Source organism: Geospiza fortis, unplaced genomic scaffold (assembly GCF_000277835.1).
Source record: "Geospiza fortis unplaced genomic scaffold, GeoFor_1.0 scaffold19, whole genome shotgun sequence".
Taxonomy (NCBI): Eukaryota; Metazoa; Chordata; class Aves; order Passeriformes; family Thraupidae; genus Geospiza; species Geospiza fortis.
In genome coordinates, this window is record NW_005054465.1 from 1,343,837 (window position 1) to 1,355,176 (window position 11,340).

General features: G+C 44.5%; 1 protein-coding gene across 2 annotated transcripts in view; it reads right to left on the minus strand.

Moving 5' to 3' along the window:
• Positions 1-994: 994 nt before the first annotated feature.
• The window catches only part of BDH1 (3-hydroxybutyrate dehydrogenase 1), a 12,678-nt gene continuing 2,332 nt past the window's right edge, over positions 995-11,340 (minus strand). The window contains exons 3-8 of one of the 2 annotated variants that reach the window (XM_031062786.1): positions 9,706-9,778; positions 8,119-8,229; positions 5,726-5,867; positions 4,060-4,212; positions 2,331-2,825; positions 995-2,044 (exon numbers count right to left, since the gene is read on the minus strand). In XM_031062786.1, coding sequence (XP_030918646.1) covers positions 2,356-2,825; positions 4,060-4,212; positions 5,726-5,867; positions 8,119-8,229; positions 9,706-9,778 — 949 coding nt within the window. In that variant the 3' untranslated portion in view covers positions 995-2,044; positions 2,331-2,355. Of the gene's footprint in view, positions 2,826-4,059; positions 4,213-5,725; positions 5,868-8,118; positions 8,230-9,705; positions 9,779-11,340 lie in introns of both variants that reach the window. The other variant, XM_005427994.2, reaches the window with a different exon arrangement.

An 11,340-nucleotide genomic window follows, 5' to 3' on the forward strand; every position in this document is an offset into this window, starting at 1 on the left:
ACACACCACAAGAAGGACTTTCTGAATTTGCCATCTCTTCAGAACAGTGAGAGGTTTTATTGTTTAATATTATTCATTTTAAAAGTTTGTGAATACTTTGCTTGTTAAATACACAGGTTTTCTCCACTTTTCTCCAAGGAAATCTTTCCCCGAACCAACTGGGGGAGGGGTTGCTTGAATCTGCCTTCTAGGGGGATCCCTTTGGAAGTTTCCTCCCAAATTTGCCCTAAACCAGGACACCTCCATATCTAACTCCACTGATTTGTATTAAAACTCAGCAGTAAAACTGGGAGCTAGCATCCCAGGTGGAATTACATGATTTTTTATGCTACTTAGCATCTTAAAAGCTAAATTTTAGACTACAAGAACTTCCCTTGTAAAGGCTTTTCTCTCTCTGCTGTGTCATCTGCCACAGACAGTGTTATCCAGGTGTTTTGCTCTGCTTTGCAATTCAGTCCTTGTGCCTAGTGGGTAGTTCATACTCATGTTTTGTCCTAGACAAGTCCTTGTATTGGAAAACAAGGCAATATGCCCTGCACTCGAGATGTAGCTACCACTGCTGGGATTCTGAAGAAAATCAGGAAGGTCTGGAAACCAGCCAGTCTCTCCCTGGACTTTATTTGGGATCTGTCAGTGACCTGTTGTGTGCTACCCTGCTGAATCACTGCTACTACCCTCCCCTCTTCAGAGCTCAGTTTCCTTTCCTGATCCCTTAGGAATAATCCATAATAATCCTTTGTAATCTGCAAGAGTCCACTCCAAATACAGGTTTAAGAGCTGTGAATACACAGAGTCCAGGCATGTCTGTCACGAGATGCAGGACACAGCTGGTACTCCTGCATAAGTCTTGCAATACCCAGTACAGACATGAAGGGCTCAAGACTGCAAATGAGCCTCTGAAAGATGTGTGTGTGTAAAAGGCATGAGCCTCACCACTACAGAATATGAGCCTTCACCTTATGTATTTCAAAAATAAAGAGAGGGAGCCTCTGAATTTTGTTACCATTCATGTATACATTTATTAAGCCAAAGGAGTTTGATCATGTCACAGTATGTTACTAGAGCACATGAAATCTTTTCTTTTCAACTTCACTAACAATGGTCATTAATTACTTTTTATTTTTGCCTTTCAAGCTTAAAAAAATTTCCTCTTCCTGAATTCCTCATGAAAGGCTCTTTTTTTTTTCCTTTTCTTTTCTAAAAGTACAAAACAAATGTTTCTCAGATATGTAAACAACCATCATGGAAATGAGACTGCTCCTAAAGTTAACATTATTGTTATGGATGTTCTGATAGATCTATGTCATGTGGCAAGTATTTCAGCTCAGTGACTCCTTCAATGGAAGTTATGATTGTTATCATCACCTGTGCTGCAGTACTGGAGGCCTGGTCAGGGTTAAGGCCCTTCTGTGCAAGCTGCTGTACAAATACTTGGCTGTAACTGAGGTCCCTGGAGAGAAGGGCATTCACTGATGTGACTGTAACCCTCTCTGCTCCATCTGCTCCACAATGGAGCTCAAGGGAAGCTCCTCTCCAAGCTAACTCTGGAGTTCATGTTCAGATACTGTGAAGAGAAGGGAAATGTCACTGCAGGCCAATCCTGACACCTGCAGTCCTGTGCGTAAAGCTGCTCACAGTTATGGGAATGCTCATATGAGTAAGGAACTCCTGTGGTGAAAGTCTGCAAGGTTGAGTCCCTGGGTCGCTGAACTCCTTTGCAAGAAAGCATGCGAGAAAAGCAGACTGGTTCCTTTTCTCTAGGGTTTCATCAATGTAATTCTAAGAGAGAAAGGGATGGGGTCATTTGCTCAGTTTCAGCACCTTGAGCATTTTGAGTTCTGATCCCCAACTTAAAGAAGTCTCTGCTCTGCCTTGGGCTACTGTGACCAGGCCTGGAAAAGTCAGTTGGACATTCTTTGTCATGAGGAAGCAGTGGTTTGCCATTAGAGCATGGAGGGATTCTGTTTTATGGTGTGGAGGCTGCATCCTAGGCAGGAACTGTGAAGATTGTGTTTGGCCATCAGCAGAAATTATTCTGAAAAAGCTTCAGAGCAATTGCAGTTTAAATAATGATTACAGCTTCATATTTGAGGTGAAAAAAGAAAGGATTACATGAAATAAATAGCAAAAAAAAAATCATCGTCCCTGCACAAACATAACATATTCCTGCCTATGAAACATCCCTTGCAAATTACTGCCTTTTAGGTTATGTCAGATATTTAAATGAACCCTTTAGAGCTAAAATACAGTACTCTGAAATGAGGTTAGAAAAATTTAAAAAGGACTAATGGGAAGTGTGTACAAAGCTCTCTTTAAAACAGATTTCCCACCTGGATAGCTTATGAGCGTGAGGCCTCAGTAGACGTAGAGCCGGTCTGCGATGGCAGCGGGCATGTGGGTCATGATCTGCATGCGCACCCACCAGTAGTAATCCATGGGGTGGTAGCGGGTGTAGGGGGTTGTGGAGGTGAGCGCGTGCGCCACGCTCTCGATGACGGGCGACGTGTCCCTGGAGCCGCTGTTGCAGTACGACTCCATCTTGCTGACCTGCTCGTCGAAGTACTTGCGGCCGTAGTCCTTGCGCACGATCTCGGGGAGCTCGTCCCACATCTTGTCGGCGATGGCCTTGATGCGCTCGGGGCTGTACAGGTTGGTGCCCGCGATGAAGTTGCCGGGTTCCACGATGCTCACCATGACGCCCTGGGGCTGCATCTCGTAGCGCAGGCAGTCGGAGAAGGCCTCCACGCCGAACTTGGTGATGCAGTAGGGAGAGCGGGCGGGGCTGCCCATCCGCCCCATCATGCTGCTGATGTTCACCACACGACCTGGGCAGAGCACAGCTGAGCTGTGGTACCTGGCCTGGAGCAGGTACCTGGCACACACCACCCAACACATTCCTGAACGTGCACCCACCCACCTGCCCAGTGCCCACTGCCTGGCAGACCTGCTCATGGCTCTGCCTCAGCAGTGCTGGCTTAGGCAATGGCCTTCAGGTTTGTGCTCCTGACAGAGCCTGCACAGGGGGAAACAGGATTGCTCATCAGAAATTTGGACTGAGCCCAGACAAATAAAGCAGGAACAAGGAAAGGCTCTGGCACCAAAGCTGAGCATGTTTATTTGCAAAGGCCAGTGGTGGCTCACTCAAAATGGAATAGATTGTTCCAGTATCACCAATGGGCAGAGGAGCTTAAGTCCACTGCACTCTTCCATGTGACATCTGGGTTATGGCTCCAGGAAGAGAGGCCTTTCTCCCTGCCAGAAGCAACCATTTGGGCTGGGGAAATTGCTGGTAAGAGGCTGTGGATGTTGTAGTCTAGGTAGAGGTTGGAGTCCTCTGCACTTTCTACCAGGGCTCATTGCTAAGTTGCGTTAGAAAGAGAAACTTTGACCTCAGAAATGGATGACCTTCCATGGTGGAAGAAAGGCTCCCCAGGCCACATCCAGCCCAGGTCTGCAGCACAGGGCAGTATTGTAAATGCCTGTGGATGCCTCAAGAGTGAAAAATACTCTTATTTAGTCAGGCAGTAGGCCCTAGCACAGGAAAGCTTTTGCCCCTTTATGCTGAGACCTATGCAAGCTCCAGGTCTGCATGTCACTGCTGTACAACCCCCTCTTTTCCTACATCACAGGCTCCCAGAGTAACAGTGCAAAATAACAACTTCCCTGCAAGCTTTTTGCACTGCTGCTGCCCATCCTGCCACAGTTGATTTTTATATAGCAGGGAGGAATGCTCCTGGCACTGTAATTGATTGTGAGCTGCAGTTTGTGAACAGGTAAAAGAAGATATAACGGATTAGATCTTGTGTGGGATGTTGCAGGAGAAGGCAGCACATATGGGAAAGAGAAAGAACAGGTTTTCAGGCCTGCTGCCTTGCTGTGTAACTCAGAGAGGTGAGGCAATCCGTGTGTCTGATGGGGACCACATCGTATCTCTGAGGGCAGGAAGGTGTCAATGGTGCAGAAAGAAGTGCCACAGACCTTCTGGCCTCTAACACAGCAGGATGTGGCTGGATGAAGGGCCTGCTACAGGGAGAGCCAGTCAGGAGCTCTGCCACTCACCCTTAGACCTCCGGATGAGCGGGAGGAAAGCCTTGGTGGTTCGCACGGTGCCCCACAGGTTCACTTCAGCTACCTCCATGTAGGTGTCCATGCTGGTGAATTCAACTTCCCCAAATGTGGAGATGCCAGCATTGTTCACCAGCCCCCAGAGCCCTACAAGACAAAATCAAGCACCATTAGTTGTGCAAGTAGGTTACTGAACCACACAACAGAGCTTTTCATTATGACTTGTGATGGTGAAGACCAGATAGAAGAGAGTCCAGAGTGCACTTCAGTCTCCTAAGAAAACAGAACCACCACAGAGATCTGCCTGTACCACCCAACAACACTGCAGCCACAAAGTACTGTCAATGAGGCTTCCCAGGAAGTTCTGAGCCAGCAGAGAACTTCAGCCTTGCCTAAGCTGTTCTTTTTTTCTCTCACTCCTTTTTTATCATCATAATTTTTTAAAAGAAGCAAAATATATAATGCAAATAATAAGAATAGGAATGACCTTGTAAGAAACAAGAGTAATTTTTTCAAAGTAAAAAGCCTTCTGTTACCATAAGAACTAGAGTGTCTGCAGTGCTGGGAAGGAGGGTGTAGGCATGGGTGAGTATGCACGCCATGGCCTCTCCCTTTTATTCTGCTGCAACCAAAATGGCAACAACTGAAGCTACCTACTCATTTGGCAATAAAATGAAAGATTTGAAAGGATTTTAAAATAAAATTAACTCATTTCATATAATATTCTAATTGTACAGGAAACATGCTGAGGAAAGTCTGAGAAAGGTTTCTGTCTGTTGTTTAGAAAAACTCACTTTTATCTGTTGACTGACTGTGTCCAGATCTGTATTATCAGAAGAAGCCTAGAAAAGGCAACTTCATCCTGGCCTGTGCTTGAGAATACAGAGCTAGAAAACTTAATTTATATAGAAGATCCATATGTAAAAATTAAATACAAAGAAAATCAAAAGAAATTGGTTTGCGAAATCCAAACCAAAACATTACTGGTTGTTCTGCTTAAAACAACCTTCTGTTGAATGTGGATATCCTTTAGGAGGAAAATGTACTTCAAAGGGTGGAAAGGTTTCAGAAATGTATGAGCAAAGGCAATTTTCACAGTACTGGAGCTGAATTTGCTGCTCACCTCAGAAGAATGAAGTAGACAGGCTAAGAAAATCAGTACAGCTATCCCCTGAACTGTAAATGGTAGTATCTACAATAGCATTAATGACACCCAGCTGGCTTCATGGGAAATTCTTTGGAAAACATCTCAATTTCCTTTGCCTTTTGAAAGAGTGGGGGACACATTTCCATTTGTAATTCCCAATCTCTGGGCACAGGGCAGGTTTTACAACAGAAAGGGAGTCACAATGAACTTCAGTTCACAGGAACAGAGTACTAATCCCAGAGCCTTGAACACCACTGGTTTTTGCCCGTGTCCCTACAGGAGCTAGTGAAGAACAAAGCAGTTTTCTTTGTAGATGCTGTGTGAAGTGGGAAGCTCCTTTCTGACATGGTACAATATTCAAACAGGCCGTTTGCTCTGCCCTGCTGCTCCTCAAAGATTTGTGTCCTTCAATCACATGCTCAGCTTTTGAAATACGCCCTGACAATGCTCTCAGAGCCCAGCCAAGGAAGCTCCTGTCCCTCTGCAGCCTCATGGCCCATTGCACACACCCACCTTTCTCTGGGTCCTCGAGGCTGCCCTGCACATGCTCCACTGCCCGGTCCATTTCTTTGCTGTCACAGACGTTGAGCTGCACAGTTCTCATTCGATCACTCTTCATGGCATCCAGCTCCTTGGAGCCACCCTCTCCCTTGTCCTAGAGGGGAAGAAAGTGCTTCAATCTGGCTAAAGAGCTGTGCAGAATATCAAATGCCAACCAACCATCAAATCAAGCAAAAGAGTGTACAGGGCAGTCACAGAATATTCAGGACAGTCCTGCAGCCCTAGGAAGAAGGGGAGCAGACAGGACTGGTCCTGCAGAACACCATTCCTCAAGCATCTCCATCTGAACACGAGTCCTGTACCAAGTCAGCTGGTACAAACTGCTTTAACCTCCAAGAAAGCAGCCAGAGGTGGATCTGCTGCAGCAAGGCACCCAGCAAGCACCCCCTGCTCAGTACAAGCTCCTGCACTTTTAATCTGCAATAAGAACATGGCATTCCTAAGAACTGTGCATGCCCTGAGGACACAGCAGCTCCCCAAGCAGCAGTCTGCTCCTGATGTGCAGGTGTGCTGTGAAAAACAAACCCATGAAAGTGATACTGAAGTTTCAGAGTCAGTTCCTCTACATTAGGGCTAGGTCAAATACATCCAAGCCAAAGATTATGTTCCTTATTTCTACCTCCACTTTTATCTAACATCTAAAAACATGAAGATTTTTCTGCTGCTAAAATCAGCACCAGCAATAATTATACTCTGATCAGAATTCTGCTTATGGTTTTGCTGGAGAAGCCTGTAGCACAGTGAAAAATCAGCTCAATCTCCTAGAGTTGTTTTAGTTCTACAGAAAGTACAATGGCCTGAAGACACATGGGAGGCCACTCAGCTAACTAAAGAGCTTTGGCATTTTCCAGTGTTTCTGATGACAACTGCTATTACCATTCTTGGCATGGCCACACAGATTTTGGAACATGGTGTGTGAGTTCAGCTAAAGAAGCAGTATTTAATTACAGAGTGATACTACAAAGCTTTCTGCTGATTTTTCTGTGAGGAAGTAAATATTGATCAAAGTCTAAAAGACTTCTGGCATGCTGCATGAACATGCATTCAGTAGAAAAAGTACTGAAGACAACAAAAATAGAAGGGAGGTTTCAGTAACTGTTAGGTATGTCCACTGGAAATTGTGGCTTTTTAGCAGCTCAGACAGAAGAAATGAAACAGATTAAGTAACTTTGCAACTCTGAAGTTTTTGACTTCAGTCAACATAGAGGCAGGCTATTACCCTAAACAGCGTTTTTTAAATTTGCAGTGTTCTTATATTCTCTAATATTGATCTTCAGTTACAAAAGCTGAGTAGAACATCACTCAAAAAAGTATTTATCTACCCTCTGTCTGGAGCCTTTTCAAAAGGCAGCAGTTTGTATCAAGTGTCCTGTTCTGCTGTGACGCCTGTAGAGGGAGCCCAGCTTAACAAATCTTTGATTCAGCACTGGGACACAAGACAGAGCTATCGAGACAGACACCTATTTTGAAAAAATGCAGCAGAAACAAACTACTAATTTAAGCAAAACTTAGTAATAATGCAAAAAAATAATAGTAGAAAGTCGAATAACAATAAAGAATACCTGGCAAATTCTCCTTAAATAGTATCACTATTCAAGATATGTTTATAGTGATGAGTGAGCTAAAAGATTAGATCAAACTAACTGACCCACCCCAGGATATCCTCAGGGGTAAGTTTGTTTCTGTTAGGAAATGGCTGTGCAGCTAAAAAAAGTGCAGTGCTTCATAAGGAGAGAGAGACTAAAAGCCTCTCCTGTTCTCCATGACCATCAATGCTTTGCCACACCAAGATCTCCTTCAGAGCATATCAAGGCTGTGTCACTGAGCTGTTTGTGGAAGGATTCTTCCCTCATTTGCACTAGTGGGACTCTATCACCCACCCAACTATTTCAGGAGACCACCAATATACACCATGACATGGCTGTGCTCATGAATATAGAAAAATATGCTCAGAACACATGCTATAAAATCACTGGTGGTTTGGTGTATTTCAAAATTAATCAAAATAAGCCCTGCATAAATATATACCAAGTGAGAGCAGGGCCAAAGATCCAGACCACAGCCTGACACCAAATTTTGCTTATGGTTAAGCCTATAAAATTAGATTTGGGATTCCAGTTCTTCAGACATGGAACAGACCACAATGTTGCAACATAAATAAGAACCTCCCTAGATACCATTCAGTCCTGGTTCTGCTCTGTGAAATTCAAGCACCGGTGTCTTTCCCTGTACCAACCACCCTCCCTCTCCTTGGCAGAAAGCTGTGCAGGGTGGAGAGGGAAGACTGGAGTTGCTATGCGTCACTGCACATGCCACAGGTGAAGGACAGTTTTTGTTTTCCCTACCTTTTGCAGGCAGCCAGCATAAATAATGAAACCTTTGTCATGCAGGTGCTTGGCCAAGGCAAATCCAAATCCCGAGTCACAGCCTGTTATAAGCACAGCTCTGCTGCCAATCTGCAAAACAAACCACAACAAAATGCACTGGGATTGAGTATTTGATATCAGTGATTTGCAGCACACAGAATAAGTCACATCCTTGGCCAGGAGCAGCGTGTTCCAGGGATGTTCTCTACACTCACTGCCTCCTGCCACCCAGTGCCTCCTGAACACAAGGAATGACATTTTCATACTGAGTTCACTCCAGAGAGGCAAGATCACTGCCCTCCCAACACGGAGGAGTTCAGCACCTCTGGCAAACAGGCTTCCAAGGCAAACAGACCAAGCAAACCACCATGCTCTGGCAGTTCACATCCATCTTGAAATCTGAAAATATACCTGACAGTTCCCAAGACATTTTCCCTTCATCAGGAACTGCTCCTATATATTCAAAGCAGGCAGGAGTCCACTCTTGTGTGCAAGTAGCCCACAGGGCATGGAGAAGACAGTTTGACTGAAGAAAGAATATCGTTTAATCTTTCTGACTGCACACTTATCTCTCTCTCTCTAGCATCTAAGCCCTCTAGAGCTAGGTTCTAAGAGCTAAGAAGATTCAAGTGGGGTTAATATATGAAATTAGGACCAGTAGGTCATCACTTTTCTTGTCTGGTTGGGCTTTTTTGGCCTTCCTATTTTTCCAACTTACAATTTAAATGGAAGTATACCTCCTTCCCTCTCCAAATTCCTTTTTCTAACCCAAAGACAGGCAGCAGTTAAATAACAAGCTAAAATGGTGCATCAGACAGTCCAACAGCAACAATTGCACATCCAAGGTGCTGCTGTGGGTGTGATTACATAATAATTGCCTGCAATTCACTCCGACTCATCTTTTTTAACAAGCTACAAATTTGGCTTTCCCCAGCATACTCAAGGACTGATCAGGGTGGAAGCTGGGTGGAAGCTGCAAAGGCTTCTCACGCTGGAAGTCCAGCAGTGATGCAAGGATCACATCTGAGCTCTGAAACTGTTCCAGAGTTATAAAGCAAGTTGTGCATGCTCTAGCACTGCTTCAGTGCTGAGTTCTGTGCCACAAGACAGACAAGATGACAAAACATCATCCCTTTTGCCTGCCACTGCTCCTGGCAAGTCAGTATCTTCAAGGAGAGGACTGCTAAAAAGGGCCACTCTCTTGATGAAGTGGTGAGGACACACGATTTATTTACATGTCTTTCAACAACTACTCTCCAGAAAGAGTGCTTTATTAAGAATTTGTCATGCAGATTCCCTCCATTGTAAGGTGGAACATTTAATCTGCTGAGTGAGTTCCAAAAATAGAAAAAACCCACTTGTATGATTGTTTATTTCCATGCTTAGCAGCACATACCGTGCTACGTCAATGGAAGCTCGGTGCTAGGAAAGAATGTGGAGCATGCTCAAGAGGTCCGGCTTGGAGTCTCTCTGGCAAACTGGAAAGATGAGTTTGGTCGCCAGGCTTCAGGGATTTTAAAACCCCTGCTCAGCAGAACTAGTTCCTGAAGTCACAGTCACACTCACCTGATCGACTTCATTTGCATAAGAGCGGCTGCCACAAGGGGACAAGAGAGGGAGGGAAAATCTCTGCACGGGCCTGTTAAAAAAACCCAAACCAACAGAACAGTCAGATGTGGAATTTCTTATCTATACCTGCTGGAGCAACACACACATGGAAAGGAATGTAGTGCTGCCTACATACATGATGTAGATTGTCATTTGGGAGGACAGAATCTAGTCTATACTTCTCCTTAGTCTGAGCCTGTGTGTTTCCTACAGTATGACACATTTGTTTCTCCAAAGACCTGATGCTATTTCCAGCTGCAGAAGCTGTTTGGGTATTACAAAGTATTCTAAAATAGCTCCTGGTCTGGAGGCACAGCGTTGCTTTCACCCACAAAATGGGCAGCGCGGTGTTTGCATTTTCAAAAGCAACAACACCCTCACTTAAGATGGGCACAAAGCTGGGCTATGGGAAGTTATTAATTTGTCTGATGAAGGTATTCTGCTGTGGCTTTGTCTCTGACACCCAGCATGAGGCTGAATTTGCTTGGATTTGTCTCACTCCTTTTACACACAGCTCCATCCTTATTTCATCCTGGATGACACTTCTTCCCCTGCAGTGTCTACCCATTAAATACACTTAGATTTTACATCCCCTTTTTAAGCTAAGAAACACTGTCTTTGAGCAATACCTGCCATGTAGATCTGAAGCTCCTCCTCATAGTATGTGTGACTCCCAGAAGACAAAACATATTCACAAAGACAGATCAGAGCAAAGCAACAATGTCTTCCAGGAAATGAGATTCCACTTAGAAAAGCTGTTACCCAGTAGCATCACTCTGTCTTAAGTCTTGCCATCATTCATCAAAACTGGGCCTGAACAACAAATCAGTGACCCCAAGCTTGGTCCTTGTCTGGACTTTATCAGCTTTTCCATGTTTGTTTTGGGCACTGACATTGCCCTCCAGGAGCTTTTGGCCTTCCCTTAGACTTGCTGTCTGGCTCCTCCAACAACATCTATCCTTCCCAGAGCTTATCTCCCAGGCTGCTTTTCAGTTTCTAAGTAAATTTGCATAATCATTCACAATTATCTCCAGCTCAGACATCACAGGCTCTTGCAGGGTGACCTGTGCTACACTGCACAGCAGCTTGCAGATGCTCTGGCCTCTGAGTTGTATCTCAGCAAATCAAGGGATCTGTAAAGGCAGAAGCTTTGAACCAGATGGGAAACGAGATGACACATTCAGGCAAGGGTGCTCATTCACACCCTCCTGAAACAGTTAAGCTGTTTTTCTAACTTAGAGTGTCACAAGCCAAATCAGCTCTTGAAATAGCTATAGCAAACTTAATTGCTGCAAAGGTCAGTCCCCAGGCAGTGTGTGTTAACATTACTGACCTGCAATCCTGGATTGAAAGTTTTACCTCAACAGTAAGATTCTTCCTGTGTCTTAAAGTGCCCAGAATGTTCATAACATTTCTTACAGTTGAATGAACTTGTGTTTTATTTTTCATGTCATGTTTGGTCCTGTTATTTCACTGCAGAACACTGATTTGCTGCACTCAATTCACAATAATCTGTAGAGAATACCTACTAGACATTCTGCCTATCTTGATCTGAAGGCAATGGCAAAAGAAGAACAGATGCTGGCTGGGGGT